Raw genomic sequence first — 18267 nt, forward strand, 5'->3', positions numbered from 1 at the left:
CAGGAAAGAAAAATTATCACTGAGTGAACCTGAAATTGGCTCCAGTGCATCTCTAATCTGATGGTCCAAATACTTAACTTCCAGGCTGATTTAAATTATCTTTGCTCTGGAAGACACAACCCAGATTTTTTAGCTCATATTTGCTTTAGCTCATGATCTAGGTCTAAAAGGAAGTATCTATTGTACATCATCCATATCAAACATGCAAGTTTAGCAAACATGGGACATAAAATTACTCAGGAATACATATACATGTACCAGTAATACCAGCTTCGTTAGCAAGACTTTTTTATCCTGTTGACCAGTGTCACAAATACAGTAAAACACACTTATAACATAGAGCCAGGTATTGGTGAATTTGCTTCGGTAGATAAGTAATTTGTAATATCAGTAAGTTCACAATATATTTTAGAGCCACTGTACACTTCTCTGTAAGCATTAATTCAACAAAAGCCTGTTTTACTGTATTCACTTACTACTGAATTTATCTTTTCTTCAAATTAAAAGGGCAAGATTTCCAACCACAAACAGGTATTCAGGACTTGTTTGATTCAAACAACAACAACAACAATAATAGATTTCATTATTTTATATGACTGACCTCCTGTTGATAACAATTTTACTATCGTTTTAATCAATATTTTACATGTCATAATAAAAACAACACATGTTAGACAGATAGAAGGTCAACGTATTGGGAAATCAAAAGAAAGCAAACACACGCTGTATTCAGAGAAAGATTATTGATATATCTGTATATTCACTGTGACTATATGCTCAATTACACAAACAAGTTCAACAAGAAAGATAACTCTTCCAATAACAAACTGATTTGTATTTTCATAGTGTTGTAAATTGAAGTGTCGAGTGGTTATGACCCGATTCCGTGTTCGACCCGCATGGTAACGACCCAAGTGGTTTCGACCTACTTATAATTATATACATACAGGTATATAGAGGGGTTCAGACTATAAGGTATGGTGTATACCTTAGGTATACACATGGTTTCACGGTAGCTGTATGGCTTCAAGGAGGGATACGTGTCAATTATTGGTTGTCAACATTGAAGTCAATAGTAAACTTGGATGCAATTCATTTCATTTGAAAAATATAAAGAATTTATATTTGAACATTTTTCCTTAAAAACTAATCAGCTCTTTGTGGGATAATATACGAATTTATTGTCTATATATGTATAATAAATGGTTTAAATAAACGTAATTATTATGCAATATTTTAAATAATAAACAGTCACGATCGGTTAAAAAAATCTGAATATTTTGAATTAGACCCCCAAAACGAAATTGTTATAATTAATACTGCATCGGAACGAAACCACTTGGGTCAAAACCACGCGGGTCGAACCCACTCGGGTCGAAAAGGGTCGTACCCACCCGCATTCGTAAATTGAGATGCTTTGTGCCTTGATAACAATGTCTGTAATAAATAATGGAATACATTTTTACATCAACTCATTCAAAAGAAAATGTACAATATTGCATTACAAATAATAACAGGTCACAACAACTTTTTAATGCAATTGCAACAAGATCAGAGCACATCCATGCTTAGACAAAAAATAAAAGTTTGTAAGGTTATGTGGTCCTATGATTCTCTGACTACTGGAGATGGATATGTATTATAAAACATGACATACATTTTTAAATAGTGCTTAATTTAAGATATGCCTCTGTAGGTCTTTGAAATTCAATTTGTAAATTCATCTTCAACAAAAAATGATTTTTATTTCCAGGAAGACGTACAATGCATGTTTCAAGCTGATTGCAATGAGATAAATACATGTAATTTATTAGATCAGGGAGGGAGGCATAGGAAAGTGGACAACATCTAACTCGTGCATTATCTTGGAGTACCAAGGGTAGATAACTTGTCTTTCTTATCTTAATTGAAAACTGCAAAACATATCAATTTTTATACAAAATAAATATATATGACATAAATATGTATGACATTTATGGCATAGTAACGTAAACAAGTTTTTTTTTAACAAAATATAGGATAGGACAGCAGGCACAATGCCTCATTTAGCCCTCTCCTTACACTGGAATGAGTCTGCCACATATACTTATGATTCCTTCCTTTTAATGGGACAAAGCTCCTTCAGAATGCCTTAAAATAGAAACCCAAACACCACATGCAGAAATACTGAAAAAGACAAAATGTTCAGTCATATCTTAATCCATATTTACTGTGTATTTAAACTGAACAAAGTCCTCAATGTATTTCATTAAAAAAAGTCATTATGTCAACCAAAAAAAAAAATGCATTCAGCTAATGACAATAAGGATTTATTTATCACCAAATTCTGGTATTCTGGAGAACACAGGCCTAGAGAGAAGCTTAAGTCTCCTCTAACAAAGTTAAAAAAACAAATCTTTTTGAAGGTAAGCAATAATTTGTTATCTAAAGAAAATCTGCATGGTTTCTGACCTATCACAGTCAAATATTCAGAACATTTATAAAATGCTCCATTTGCAAATAAAAAGGATAGCAGTCTAAGGAAAACCCCAGACAACAAACAAAACTAAGCTAAGACTTCCTCCTCCGACATGAATTGTCCCTCCTTCCAAAGGCCTGGGATCTGAGTTCACACACATAACACATGCATCCATGATTAACAACATCTGATAAATGAATCAGTCAACTATATGCCTTATATATTCTTGGTTTCTTATAAATCCTACAAAAAAATACCGGTAAGATTTTTAACAATTAAAAAAAAATAAATGACTGTGATACTGTAGATTCCTTTTGATCAAAAGTAAGAAATTTATTCTTGCATATTTCCTGAGAAGAAAATTAATTTAATTTTGGCCTTCATTTATTTAATTATATATAAATCATCCATATTGCCACTTTTGATGGATGGTAATTTTTGTTCTTCATTGTACATAAAAATTTATAAATTAAGTATTAAAATGAAGAGTCTTTAGGGAATCTACAGTATAATAATATATATTATCAAAGTACATTCACTTAAACACAATCCAAAAAAAAAAAACACCCTACACTTCTCATTGAAACATAATTTTTCCAACATTAAAAATTAAAAATTGAATGATATACATGTTCTTCTAAAAACATCATTATTTTAGCAAAAGAAAAATTTTCACAACAAATAACCATTCAAAAGTAATGTCTAGGACAGAAAGGGGAAAAAGGGGGATCACAGATCATCTTAAAATTCTCCATCAATGTGATCGATGGTCCAAAGAGTCCAGGTGTAATCTGAAAGACTGCCTCCGTAATTAAATCTAGTCGCTATTCCTGTCCAAAGCCTTCAGTCTCTTCAATGGCCATTGTTAATTTTTCAAATAATTGTTCATAACTTCTATAGGGAGGTAAGTCTAGTCTGTTAAAGCATGTGTGACTCCTTGGTAACCAGGTTTCCTTGCCGACCTTCTCTATACAGAATCTCTGTGGTCCATTGCTCCCTATAAAGCAATATCAGTAGTTAGATATCCATTTCTATAATAATCTCTCTGTTTGTAGGGTATAGATTTGGCAGGTGTTATAATACTCAGTAATTTAAAATTATTACATTCTTGTCCCAAAGAGTTAAAAGCACTGTTAAGTGCTCCTCCTTCACTCATCTCTATGTTTAATGAAATACTGTTTAAGGGTTATTTTTGCCCCTTACTTTTTGCCAGTTCACACTTGAAAACAATTTTGTCCCTTCTAAAATTCACTCAGTCCCAATTTTGTTGAATAATAAATTATACTGTACTATTTATTTTTGCCAGAGAAGGATAAGGCTAAGGGGCGACAATAAAATAGGGGTGAAAAATTCCCTTATACAGTAATGTGTTAAGTGACGTGTGATAATTTTTTAAATCAAAGCAGGAGGTGTTACTGAAATTACTGTATTTTTAATCCTTTACAACTCATCAGAATTTCTCCCAATAAATTAAGGGCATGAAGTCAGAAGCTAGTTACCCATTAGTTCTGCGAAGCCTCCAACTGGTAGCCGACATGTTCCTGTGACAAACTGTAGTAAACGAATCTTCTTTTCATTGTCAATATCCCGTACAAACTGAAATTTATACAGAAAAAGATTGTATCATTGTAAAGGCAAATATTTTTCATTTTAAAAGAGACATCAAATTTAAGAAACACATGTAAGAAAGTTACAAAAAGGTAAAATTCAGAACAATTTTAAAAAAATGTCCTAAATTCTGCTCAATTTTCATTGAATATCCGTAAGAAATAATTGACCAGATCCGACAGCCAATAATGAAAAGAATTAAAATGACATAACCAAAAGACTGCAGCAATACGAAGGTACATGCAAATGAAAAAAATCTTTCTCAAAACAAGATGTATTATGTCCTCTCAAATTATCAGCTTAACCCCTTTGGATCCCTCCAGTGAATTCTTACCTTCCAGAACCAGACAACTTGTTTGGAGTTTCTTTGGTAATGCCTGTAAATTGTGTTTCTTTCCCAGTCATCAACGTCTATCTCCTGCATACCACACAGCATCAACTAACAAAGAAAACAGAACTGTGTTAAGGGGAGGTAACTTTGACAAGGCTCTGTGAATATTTTTACCATAATCAAAATTGTTTACTTTTTAAACACACAACAATGGACACTCTCTCAATTCAAAATTAAATTTTACAGATTAATTTATACTCTGAACCAGAACATACCTGTTAAGTTCAAATCATTGAAAAATTTTATCATCATTATAAGAACATTTACTAAATAATTTTCAGAGAAGTTATTTTAATGCTAGAGTTTTGATGTGAAGAATTTAGTAGAGTTTGATCTGTTTAATCTTGTTTCTTTAACTAATAACAGAAAAGTATCAATAAGTGACAATGATAGTAGCCAAACTTGCTCTCCAAAACATGCTATCTTTATACAGAGATAATATAGTTAACATACCTCCAGTTCCCTCTCATCAAAGTACTGTAGCCACTGTAAGGGCACCACCTCACTGAAACCATCCAAGAATGCCTTGTTCTGCTCCTCCACCCCACGAGAGAACCGCCAGTTTGTCATCAAGCTAAAAACACACAGAGTAAAATATTGATTTTCATACTGTCAAAATGGAGTACAGTCAAACCTGTTTTAAGGGGCATTTATTTGCTGTGAACATAGATAATAAACTGAAAATGATGATTTTATGCCCCATTAGACATGGCATCACTGAATCTTGATTACAAAACATATTATTTGGTGAGGTAATTACTGGTTGCATGAGTCAGGAAGTCAGTAAATACAGGTAGTGGTTATGACAGGTCTAACTGTACAGTTTATGGACCTTCTCCTGCTCTTTTACAATTACTAATGTAGTCCTCAATCTACAAAGCTGAGAATATAAAGGTGACAATGTCTTACTCTATGTATTCCTCCTTGTTCTCCTCTGTGACTTTGATTTCAGATCCCCCCTCTTTCAGATCGTGTTGTTCTACTTTACCCAGGATCTCAAAGTCAGCAGTAAAAAATAACTCAAGTCCACATTCCTCTATATCATTATCCCTGGAATCAAAGTTCTTACATAAAACAGGTTTTTTGTTTTGAACATATTCTATTAACAACATGTCAAAGGGATAAAACATGATAAATGATACAGACAGAAGGAATATCAAGTCAAATTCAGTACATTCTCACATAATCATAATCACACAAACAAGTTAACTGCCTTACAAAAATTGTGAATTCCAAAGAAATAGAGAGGACAAATATCGTAGATTGGAATTACAATATATAAACCATACCTTATCCACACTAAAGAATTGTAAAACTCGGGATCTATCGTTTCTATATCCTTTAGGTATAATTTTTTGCTCAACATTCTCTTGTAGAAAGGTAGAGTAAAACCACTGTCTATAAACTTCCCATGGTAAAGTGCCTGGAAAACAGAACCAGAAGTCTCTGTCGAGACTGAAGCTCTACTGGTTTGAACTTACAGTAAAGGAAGAGAAGAGTACTTAAGCAGCTGGGATTTGAAACTTTACAACAGCAATATATAGAATAATGATCGTTGATAAAGTCTCTTTATGTTCTTAGTGTAGTCTACTTGTGTGCCAAGTTATATTGAAATCAAACCAAAACTGTAGGAGGAGTAGCATTTTGAAACAATTTTACAGACATTTCAATTTTTAGTAACCACGGCAACACAGTTCATCAAAATTAAAATTTGATACACAGAATTATGTATCTTAGTGTATTCTACTTGTGTGCCAAGTTATATTGAAATCAGACCAAAACTGTAGGAGGAGTAGCATTTTGAAACAATTTTACAGATATTTCTATTTTTAGTAACCACGGCAACACCGTTCATCTAAATCAAAAACCGATACACATATTTATGTATCTTAGTGTATTCTACTTGTGTGCCATATTATACTGAAATCAGACCAAAACTGTAGGAGGAGTAGCATTTTGAAACAATTTCACTGAAATTTCTATTTTTAGTAACCACGGCAACACCGTTCATCGAAATCAAAAACCGATACACAGAATTATGTATCTTAGTGTATTCTACTTGTGTGCCAAGTTATATTGAAATTAGACCAAAACTGTAGGAGGAGTAGCATTTTGAAAAATTGTTTACAGACAGACGGACAGACAGACGGATGGACACCGGACGCATTACTATCGCATAAGCTCTTCTGGTCTCTGACCAGTAGAGCTAACAAAACGAAAACTTTATCATGAAATTGAGTTACATTTCTTGTACTCTTCTTCTGCTAAAATATGGACAGTCAATATTCTACAATTCATAGCATTAAATTTTTTTTAGCTTTCAAATTATCAAATAGTTGAGTATTTTCATAAAGTTTTTTTTCACAGAAATACAAGATTTCTTTGCAATCATTCCATACCACTTAAAATTTGACTAGACAAGAGCAAGGTACTGACCATGGCAATAAATCTGCCGATGAACCTGAAGTATACGAGGTGGTCAGGGTTAACACTGGAGGCTGGATTGATCTGTAGACAGTAGTTATTGGTGCTGGCGTACTCAAACAGACAGTACATAGGGTTCAGTACATCATGGGACAGGTGGAAAAACCATTCTCTGTAAAGCAATACCAAGATTTTAACATCTCTTTTTCTCTCTCAGTCTCAGCTTTTTTTGCTATAAAAATTGGTGGATAATTTATATCAATGTCATTGCATGAATGACATAATTTGTGATAACAATTAATTTAGCATTATTAATATTCTACAAAGAAACCTACATGATTTGTTATGGGAGGTAATACATTACCTTGCCACGCCCCCATAATCTAAACCTTCCTCTCCCTTGAATATAATGTACAGTCTTCTCCTCAAGTCAAAGGGCTGCAATCTCATAATCTGTCGATACAAAATCTCAGTTATTGATTACAGCTAATCATCAACTCTACAGTAAACATTTATTTCTGCAATTAGTCTGCAAAGACTTGAATATAAGAACTTGCTTCAACCAACATCTGGTAATATTTAATTTTGTAAAACTTCTGCCATCTGGATTTATGTGTTGCACACTTTGAGAATTCATGCAGGAAGCATAGTGATATATTACATTTCCTGTGTTTGTTTCATGAAACTAACAGAAACACTAGTATATACATTTAATGTCTGATTGCTATAAGAAATGTCATATAAAAATATCGCCATGTCTAAGATACCTGCTGAAACGAATCTTCAAACAGATTATCCCTGGACACTGTGATTTTGACGTGGCCTGGCAGAGCATTGGAGGTACACAGGTATCGGAACTGTCCCAGCTTCCATCGGAAACTCCTCTCATACTGTAAAGGCACACCATAGGCCCCCTTAGGTCTGAAATCAGGCAAGTTATAAAGTCAATTACAGGTTCTCTACAGACACTGGTTTGATATTGAAAAGTTCAACACTCTTAACTTCCCTGCTCAGAAAATTATCTAAATCCAATCTAATGACAGCTTATCAGTTAACATTAATCAACTGTATAACCTTCCCACATTCATTAACTAACTCAAATGCCCAATTTTTATAATCAATGACCATACACTGAATTTCATGGTTCATTTTAATTAATGTAGTCCATCTGCTACACTATTTCTCAAGGCAACTGACAGAATGACTACACTTTGTTAAACAAAGACAGGGCATGGTTATTTCTCATTTTCTATTAATTTTGGACAACTGTTTGAAATATTATGTTATTATAGAAGCCCAAAATTAAATAATTGAAAAAAAAAAATGAAAAAAAAAACCTGCCCCCAGTGAGAGTCGAACTCACGACCCCTGGTTTACGAGACCAGTGCTCTAACCACTGAGCTATAGGGGCACTTCAACTCCACTGCATGTTATTCCTGTATAGAGTACTAGGCAGCCAATTATCAGCTGGTTTACCTTTAAAACCTGTGTTCAGGTGTGTATATAAATATAAGTACACAGTATTCATACAGGTAAAGGTAAATCTCTTATCACAATAGGTGCTAAAAATAGCCTATGGCATGACTGCCATACAATGGGCCCTTGTAAAGGCATAGTGAAGCGGTGAATCATACAGCCACTTAATCAATACAGCGAACAAACAGTCAGCCGTAGGTTGAAAAGCGGATTATTGTGAAACGTCTACATGTAAGCCTCCATAGCTCAGTGGTTAGAGCACTGGTCTTGTAAACCAGGGGTCGTGAGTTCGATCCTCACTGGGGGCTGCATAACCAAGAATATATTTTTTCCCCTTTTTTTTCAAATTACATATAATAATTTATTAATAAATGAAGTATATATATATTTTCCATCATACAAGACTAAACTTCCTTGTTAATAAAAATAACTTTTTGTGACAATTTTGCATTACCTCTATGTATACAAAATATACAATTTTGTTCACCTCATATTTCTCATTTTGAATATGCATGTATTAATCGTGTTAATTTGTGTTACGTTATTAATGTTCATGACTGTATGCCGACATGGTAATTGTCAATAAAGTGAATTGAACTGAATGTATGTCATCAGAGTTTATTTTTATTTCCTAAATGATACTGCTGCAATAATTCATATCAAGATTACTATTGTGTGTTTTTTCCTTTTTTGTATTTCACTAAATTTTTTTCTTTCAATATCATCAAAATTAAAAATTATTTACATTTGGTGATAAAATTAACAGCATAAAAAACTTGTGTTAAAATACTTTTGGGTAGCAATCATTTCTATTTGGTAGAGCTCTGTGTTCAAATGGGTTTTTTTTTCTCATTAAAATAAATTGTGCCTATTTTGATTCCTCAGTAGCTTCCCTATGAATGATTTTTAATTTTTCTGTCACTTAATTAAGACATTTCAATCCTGAATTAAATATTCATGGGAAAATTAAGAGTTTTGATTCTAATTCCTCATCAAAAGGATCTCTCCCATGTGATAATTCATTAAATTGAAACATGTTTATTAAATCTTTTCTGATTAATAGAAGTTGCCTCCTTAATGTCTGATTTATTTTCATCAAAGTTATTCCCCTTTACACAATATGCCCATTTCCCCCTATTTTGACTTATTTGATATTGTGTGTTTTTCCTTTTTTTGTATTTCACTAAATTTTTTTCTTTCAATATCATCAAAATTAAAAATTATTTACACTTGGTGATAAAATTTATAGTTTAAATATCATTTGACGTTCCACATTACTGTTTTGCTACAAGGATCATTACACATGTGCACCGGGCAATAAGTGAGAGGAAATAACGAGCTGTCAAAAGGAAAAGTTTAAGAATAAAATACTGTTTCTCATCATATGGCATCTTAATCATGTTAATCTGAGAGTATAGTATAAATATGACTGCATGCTGGAGAGAACACATAGTCAAGATAAGATATAACTTACATTTTGGGTATGATATGAACTTAAGGGGGGACCTATGTCGTTCTACGTCAAAGCAGCGTTATGTGACGTCACAATAGCGACGTTTGTTTTTTCCCGCTGACTTTTGCAACTGTGACTATAGGCATAACATTGTTATTAATCAATAACGTACACAGTTTACAAAAGGAATTTTTTTCATCATTTATAACAGTTTTATTTGATTTATGGAGTTTGTTAATATTAGAATTCTCTTCCTTTGGTTGATAATTCATAGCAATTTCAGTTGTGAAGATATACCTCCATGATATGCTGATATAAAAATGCAAAATTTATAAGATAAAATTCAGCAAAGACAGTGGCTTTAATCAGGGAAATATGTTTAATTTTATGATTACCATTAATTGTATTTTCTGGATAAAACTAAAAAGAAATTAAGAAATGTACTTGTACCTATATTTTATTGATTTATAGTGTATGTAGATTTTATTGTATTATGTCATTCCTAGGTTCTATAGGTGTTGGTTGTTGACGGGGAAAGGGGGGGGGACAGAATAAATGGAATGAAGGAGAAAAGAGTTTATCTGTTTAAATTATTTCTTATCAAAACAAAATACTCGTTTTTTGCAAAATAGATTTATATTCAGATGTTTGTCAGTGCTAACTTACCTTTTTTAGTGCAGAAAGGTCAATGTTTATGACAGAAGAGAACGAAAATAAAAGAAAACGTCATATTTCTCGTTTATTATATCATAAAGGTATACTTTTTTCTTTGTTAAATTAAAGAGATGAATTCTTTCAAAAAATATTAATTACAACATTTTCACACAAAGACTTTTTAAGATATTACCTGTTATGCATGTCGGAATTGTAAAAAATACGACAAGAAAAACGGGGTGATACTTACATTGTGCTCCTTTATAATTTTTCATGCGAGATGAATTACAATGAATTTGCCTTCATTTTAAAGATACAAGTCATATAAATTAAATAAATGTTGATTTCGATTGTGATTTGACATTTTTGGTTCTTTTTAGCGCATATTTGGAGTAAAACAAGAATGTCTGAAAATAATCTATTTTTAGCATTTCACACTGTTTTTGCACGTGCTCCTGTGTAAAAATAAGCACATAAAGGTATTGTTTTCAATACCTAAAAATTAAAAGCAAGTGGTCAGGAAAGAAATGTCAAAGTTTTGAAAATTTCACACAAAGACTTTTCGGACATAGGTCCCCCCTTAAACAATTATTATAAAAGAACTTTTCAGCAAAGAACATTGGCTGACAGAGAAGATCCAAGGCTGATCCAAAAATAGCAACAGATTCTGGTGAAAAACTGGCCAGCTAATAAGTGGGTCAAGGACAAAATATTCCTCCAAAATAATCTGATAGAATCCTAGAATACAGCCTATAGTAAGGGGGAACCATACAGCTAACATATGTGGTATATCATGATACACTGGGACTATATCATGATACACATATCAATATAAATATATAATACAATTAGCGTTTCTCTCATGAGATGAAAGAGTCTCTCCATAATGTAAAAGGATAAAACTTGCAGATAATTTTTTCCCTTCAGGAATAAATTATAGACAGTAAGGAGTTCTAAGCACAATAAAAAAAGCATAATTTAAATAAAAATTACTTTGACTAGATTGAACTTAAAACAGAAATGGTTTAAATTGCTGAAATTGTTATATATTTAGTTAGGGACATAATACAGTCATGTGCAGTGTGAAATTGAAATCTGTATTGGGCTAGGCAAAGCAACTCTTTTAATAATGTAGAGAGAAGAGTGCATATGTTTAAACAGTGGCATCTTTGAGATGGGGGTGGAACTGCTAAATATGCAACATACTATTGGTAAATGCTCTAAATTTTTTACACAGAAAATAAAATCCAACCTATCCGATGATTTAATGCAACAATCTTTCTGGCATATATATTTTCTATTAACAAATTGCAGTTCATGATCATTTTTCAAAACAATTGATCAGAAAACAGTGACTTTTGACATAACCAGTGAGTTCATCACCTTGTCACCTAAGTATGACATTTTATAACTACTAAGCTAATTATATATATCCCCTAGCCTCCTCTTTTACATTATATATACATTGTTCTCCCCTGCCCTCCCCTTGGATCCTGTACATCATATTTACTACCCCTGCCCTCCCCTACAATCTTGTTCATTTTATTTACTCCCCTACACTTCCTTAGGATCTTGCAAATTATAAACAGCCCTCCCCCCTGGATTTTGTAACTTATATTTTTATTTCCCTACCCTTCCTTAGGATGTTGTAAATTATAATTACTCCCCTTCTCCCTCCCCTAGGATCTTTTACGATATATTTACTACCCTACCCTCCCTTATATATTGTACAACATATATACTTCCCTAAAATCCCCTGGGATCTTGTAAATTAAATATTCTCCTCCTGCCTTCCTTTATCTTCCCCAGGATCTTCTAAATTCTATATACTCTCTTTCCCTCCCTTAGGATATTGTAAATTCAATATACTCCCACTGTATTCTTGTTAATTCAATACACCCCCCCCCCCCACCACCTCCCCTGGGATCTTGGAGTGTGGTTGTCTTGGCCTGCCCTCACTTTTGAATGTGTATGATACATATACTCACCCTTTGCCCTGCCCTCCCCTGGGATCTTGGAATGTTGTCGTCTTGGTGTTGTGATCTACAAAGTATCTCACACCGTCTGCGGTATATCTCATCTCCCAGCCCTCAGGCAAGGGGTCCTCCTGTATAATTCTAGGGGGAGAAAAACAAAATCATAGTTACTCTTTATAATCATCGATGTTAAAGGTTAAGCAGACTGAGATTTTTTAAGAATAATGAACATTTCTAAATAGATATACATGAAAATCTCATGCTGTTTACTGTAGATTCCTTATTTTTCGTGAGTACTTTTTATTGTGAATGGGCTCTTCAACAGCAAATCGCAAGAATAAGAATCCGCAAATGGACGGTTGATCAAGAGTTTTAACAAAGATTTCAGCAACATAGAAATAAAAGTGAGTAATTTAATTTTGTGTGTGGTGCTTCTTGCAAAATTAAGCGATAATTAATTCCACACATATATTTAGGAATTTACAGTATCCAAATCATTTCTAATCAGGGTTCTCCTATTCTCCATGGGCTATTTTATGTTAATTTTGAAATTCAATATTTTTAGTCTTCCAGAATTCATATTTATGTAATTTTTGTAATTATTCTACACTTGTTGCATACAGAAATTCATCTGCAACAATTATAACTTTTTTCTTGTGTGAATAAGCAATTTTATTTTCTAGTAATTATTCATTGTGAGCATCTTAGAAAATAAATACGATGCTAATTTCTTTTCAGATGTATCAACTAACTCCTTTGGTTAGCCATTTCAATGGGATGCTGGCAAGATGACATTTGGGCTCTCCTCAATGCCATAAACATAGGTAATCAGAGATTACAGAGCTCACCTCAACGAATGTTGTCTTTAAGTAAGGCAAAGTCACACAATTAACCAACAAAAAGTGTACATTCCAAATATGAAAATATTTAAGCAATTTTGATCTGATACTTTGCAATAGACCTACATAAAAAATTTAAACTAGTTCTTCTTCATGAAAATGTAATCAAAATCCAGCATCTGAAGCAAATTTGAGAGTTTTCATCTCTTGATGCAACATTTGTGCAAGTTTGGTTTATACAATGTTATATAAGCCTTATAGTTTTTTGGTAATAGACCTGCACCCATAACTTTTACCTGGTCTATTATCTGAAAAATGTATGTCGAATTCAGCATCCGTTAGTCCATTAGTGTGCATCCTAAGATGTATCGTCCATGCAAGTTTGCTCATTATAGGGCTCATAGTTAATTGGAAATGAAACATGCATCAAAAACTAACATTTTCACTCATCCACAAAAAGTAGGTCAGATTCAGCATCCGAAGCAAGCCTGGTAGTATGCATCCTTAGATGTATCATCCATGCAAGATTGGTCATTAAAGAACTCATAGTTACTTGGAAATGAAACCTGCACCAACAACTTTTACCTGTTCACTCAACCAGAAAATGTAGGTCAGATTCAGCATCCGAGCAAGCCCGGTAGTGTGCATCCTTAGATGTATGATCCATGCAAGTTTGGTCAACATAGGGCTTAAAGTTACTTGCAAATGAAACCTGCATCAAAAACTTTAACCTGTTCACTCAACCGGAAAAAGTAGGTCAGATTCAGCATCCGAAGCATGCCCGGTAGTATGCATCCTTAGAAGTATCATCCATGCAAGTTTGGTCAACCTAGGGTTTATAGTTACTTGGAAATGAAACTTGCATAAAAATTTTTAACCTGTTCACTCAACCGGAAAATGTAGGTCAGATTCAGCTTCCGAAGCAAACTCTATAGTATGCATCCTTAGATGTATCATCCATGCAAGTTTGGTCAACATAGGGCTTAAAGTTACTTGCAAATGAAACCTGCACCAAAAACTTTAACCTGTTCACTCAACCGGAAAATGTAGGTCAGATTCAGCATCCCAAGCAAGCCCTGTAGTATGCATCCTTAGATGTATCATACATGCAAGTTAGGTCAACATAGGGCTTATAGTTACTTGGAAATGAAACTTGCACCAAAAACTTTAACCTGTTCACTCAACCGGAAAATGTAGGTCAGAATCAGCATCCGAAGCAAGCCCGGTAGTATGCATCCTTAGATGTATCATCCATGCAAGTTAGGTCAACATAGGGCTTATAGTTACTTGGAAATGAAACCTACACCAAAAACTGCACCAAAAATGTTAACCTGCTCCAAAACATTAACCTGGTCATTCCTTTGCTGAAATTGCAGCATCTGAAACTTTGACTGGTACAATAAAACACAATAGAACCATCTTCCATGCATGTCTAATCAATATAGGACATAGAAGTACTTAAAAAGAAAACTGCTCCAAAAAACTTAACCTTAACCCGGGACGCCGACGCCGACACCGACGCCGAGGGTATTACATAAGCTCCCCCAACTTCGTTGAGGTGAGCTAAAAATCATCCTTGTAAGAACATGGACAACTTTGCACATACACATGCACCCCCAGTCAAACATGACCGAACTCTCCTTGAACTTGATATGGAGGGGATTTTGGACCATACAATGATATATGAATCATGTTTGTCTTGCTTATTGTTGTCCTGACTTCTGTTTGAATGTATTTTTTGGGGGAAAATGTGTATTAATATTTGATGACATGGATTTATTAGCAATATTTCTGGATATGTGCCCTTTAGCAAGTTTCATTTCTTTTTTTGATTGTCAGCTACAAAACTAAAAACAAAAACAAAACATTTGCTGTTGGACATACTCATAGAAAATTAAATTTTGCTGTTAGACTTACCCTTGTGTTCTGGGGTCCTCCCATTGTGTGGTTCTATTCTTGTGATTCACAAAATACACACGCCCATTCGGATCTATACGTTTCTCTGCAAAAATTAAAACATAAATGTTATTTGGCTAGAAAATCCGAACCTCTTTTCTTCATTTCATGTTATAGTAATTTACTTTTCATAACATGTCGTGTTTAAAAAACCCAGTCATAATCAAATGATAACTATCAATTTATCAAACTCACCCCATCCATCAGGTAGAGGTCCGAGAGGATCATTATCTGGGGCCACAGTTTGAGGATTTGGAAACAGAAACCGGTTCTGCAGATGTTCCAGAGCAATGTTGCGATTATTGCGGTGGTCCTGCCACGCGCTGTAATTATTTAACATGTCGGTGTTGGGCCTCTGCCACGTTGTTGTTCGTGTGTTGTGATCCACATAGTAAACACGTCCACGAGGGTCCACCCGTCTCTCCCACCTACAGGAATAATACCGCGAGAAATTACTTCTGATTAAACAGGGTCAATTATAAACAAATAACTTTATAATAATCAATACATTTTCTATGAAAGTAATGGAACGTTAAATTAAATAGTAAGAGGATGAATTGTTAAGACAGTTTAAGACTGACCCCGGGGGCAGTGGCTGTGGTCTCTCCCATGTAGTGGTGCGTGTATTATGGTCTACATAATAACTACGTCCATGAGCATCAGTTCTCATCTCCCAACTAAAACCAATACAACAAAGATGTTAATTTTAAAACAAAAAGACATCAGTGATCAATTTTCCAGACCTTAAGAAGATATCAATAGTGTCTCGTACCCAGCTGGGAGAGGTTCATTGCTAGTGGACTGATTTTGCTGGGCCTGTGTGGGGCTCCCTGCTGGCCCTGTATTTCCATCCTCTGAAGAAGTTGCTCCCCCTGTACCATTCACTACTGGCACTGAACCATTCTGCTGAGCTACTGGGGTTGTACCTGAAGAACCTGGCCATTTTTATAAAGAATGACTTACGAGTTATTCTTTTCCAAAAGATCAAGTTGAATTACTCATTTTAAGACATTTTTGGTTTTTGCTTAATTGAAAGTAAAATATGAAGTACAATGTAGGACTTACTTGCAGCAGCTGATGAAGTGGCCTGATTGCTAGAGCTGGCTGTGCCTCCTGACTGGGTCGTTCGTTTGGGGGGAGGGGGTACAGGAGGGGCTCTCCTGTTCCTGGATCCAGACGCATTGGAATTACTGGAAACTTGTCCTACACAAAACCAAATAAAGTGTTTAGTGAATAGATTGTACACTGGATTAAAATGTATGTGATAAACTAATTCTCACTGAAAATCATTAAATTAAATGTTGTGAAATAAAGTTCCCTTGTATAGATTAAGTTATAAATGCCTCATTATTAGGGCTGTCACGGGTACCCGAAATGACCAGGAACCGCGGAACAATTAATTCGGGTCGGGTACGATTCCGTTTTTCTGGAATTCGGTTCGGTTCCGATTTGTATAGTAGAGAAGTTTTTACTAGAAAAATGGCGTCAAAAATGAGATTTGTTAGTACATTACCATTATAAGGTGATTTAAATAATTTGGTACAATTGTTTTCTAGTCAGCAAATTACTTTAAACTTCTTATAATGTTGCTATTTCTAAGATTAATTGAAAATATTCTTTTTGTTGTTGAAAATTATACAAATCATGAGCTTTTATTCCATTACCCACCCGAACCGAAAAACCCTAAACCGAACCTTAAAAAATCAGAACTGACCCGACCCGAAAAATTTTGGAACCATGACAGCCCTACTCATTATGAATCATTTACCAAATCACCAGAGAATTTTGTGCAAGAATCATGTTTTTAATCATGAAAAATTAACTTCATAATTCTCCTGCATCAAAAAATATATGAAAATTTCAACACACTGAGGAAAATAAAGCTTTTCATTTACTGAATAAAATCTCATAACTTTCACCATGCTTTCTGCAGCCAAAATAGCAGTAATGAAAATAAGCAATGAATTAAAAATACATGCAAACAAATTCTTGATGCATGGTATAGAGTAATTTGGTTAATTTGGCTGAAGTTAAACTGTTTACAGAAGTACAGCTATATATTCAAATTTCTGTACAGAGACAGGTTTGTAGTCTTCAGCATTCATATTGAAATATTCACTACATAAAGCTGCAGAAATGAGGCATAGCAGAGTCTTAATGATAGCTACGGTTGATTTTGCTTGAAATAATATGCAGAATATTACAATTATTTATAGCCTCTAGTAGAAAGAAAAATGATTGTCATTCTCTTAATTTTTACAGATGTTCTAATTTCCTATGGGCAGCATAATGTTAGGCTTAAAAAGTTCAAATATATATGTGTAAAACATCTGTTAGTTCTCAAATACATCATAGAATACAGATCTGGCCCATGGAAAATGACTAAAAATCTTGATTATTTACAAGATGCAACTGTGAACAGATGCTATAATATCTTGGGTTATGATTTACGCTGGGTAGTAAAATAATAGGTAACAAGGAGAGCCATTCTGATTTTTTCCACTTTAATCATTCTAATTAATTATTAAGCATCATAACGACTGATCAGCTGTTGGTTCATCTCACCTTTATTTTTTCTTTCATTACGACTGACTAAAAATATGTAAAATAATTACTCAGTCTCTTGTTAAATAATGACTATAGACAATATACTTCCAATTCCTTTGTCTTGTTAACAAAGATTATAGCAAACCAGGATTTAAATCTTGTACTTTGATATATCCAATGAATAAAATTCTGTGTTTGAATACACCATTTAACCTAATTACTTCTACATTACCCTAGAAATTAACCTAGCATGTCAGAGTGTCACACGATGTCATACAAAGTTAAGGTCTATCTATAATGAAATCAAACCAGGATTTAAAAATAAAACAACTTACATGTTGGTAATATAATCTACCAAATTTAATCTTATCTACATAACTGTTATTTTCCTGGTGCTATTTCTACAAAATTTTACACTGACAAGTTGAAATCCCCTTTTCCTCCAGTGACCCATACTACCTCCCTCTCCTATGCCCTTAGATCCC

At 33.8% G+C, this 18267-nt stretch overlaps 1 protein-coding gene and 2 non-coding genes across 5 annotated transcripts in view; 1 reads left to right on the forward strand and 2 right to left on the reverse strand.

Annotated features, from left to right (window-relative positions):
* Window positions 1–574: 574 nt before the first annotated feature.
* Window positions 575–18267, reverse strand: part of LOC134244273 (NEDD4-like E3 ubiquitin-protein ligase WWP1) — a 38782-nt gene continuing 21089 nt past the window's right edge. The window contains exons 6-21 of one of the 3 annotated variants that reach the window (XM_062726533.1): window positions 17801–17827; window positions 16301–16438; window positions 16008–16161; window positions 15817–15912; window positions 15431–15663; window positions 15197–15281; window positions 12453–12581; window positions 7649–7802; window positions 7246–7334; window positions 6894–7053; window positions 5747–5880; window positions 5367–5507; window positions 4911–5031; window positions 4401–4505; window positions 3958–4054; window positions 575–3455 (exon numbers count right to left, since the gene is read on the reverse strand). In XM_062726533.1, the coding sequence (XP_062582517.1) occupies window positions 3283–3455; window positions 3958–4054; window positions 4401–4505; window positions 4911–5031; window positions 5367–5507; window positions 5747–5880; window positions 6894–7053; window positions 7246–7334; window positions 7649–7802; window positions 12453–12581; window positions 15197–15281; window positions 15431–15663; window positions 15817–15912; window positions 16008–16161; window positions 16301–16438; window positions 17801–17827 (2036 nt within the window). In that variant the 3' untranslated portion in view covers window positions 575–3282. Of the gene's footprint in view, window positions 3456–3957; window positions 4055–4400; window positions 4506–4910; window positions 5032–5366; window positions 5508–5746; window positions 5881–6893; window positions 7054–7245; window positions 7335–7648; window positions 7803–12452; window positions 12582–15196; window positions 15282–15430; window positions 15664–15816; window positions 15913–16007; window positions 16171–16300; window positions 16439–17800; window positions 17828–18267 lie in introns of all 3 variants that reach the window. The other 2 variants (XM_062726532.1, XM_062726534.1) reach the window with 2 other exon arrangements.
* Trnat-cgu (transfer RNA threonine (anticodon CGU)) lies at window positions 8220–8292 on the reverse strand. The gene has a single exon. It is a non-coding gene; the product is annotated as a tRNA-Thr (tRNA).
* Trnat-ugu (transfer RNA threonine (anticodon UGU)) lies at window positions 8593–8665 on the forward strand. The gene has a single exon. It is a non-coding gene; the product is annotated as a tRNA-Thr (tRNA).

This window comes from Saccostrea cucullata, unplaced genomic scaffold (genome assembly GCF_032062105.1).
Source record: "Saccostrea cucullata isolate Sc308-1 unplaced genomic scaffold, CSIRO_AGI_Scuc_v1 ctg277, whole genome shotgun sequence".
Lineage (NCBI taxonomy): Eukaryota > Metazoa > Mollusca > Bivalvia > Ostreida > Ostreidae > Saccostrea > Saccostrea cuccullata.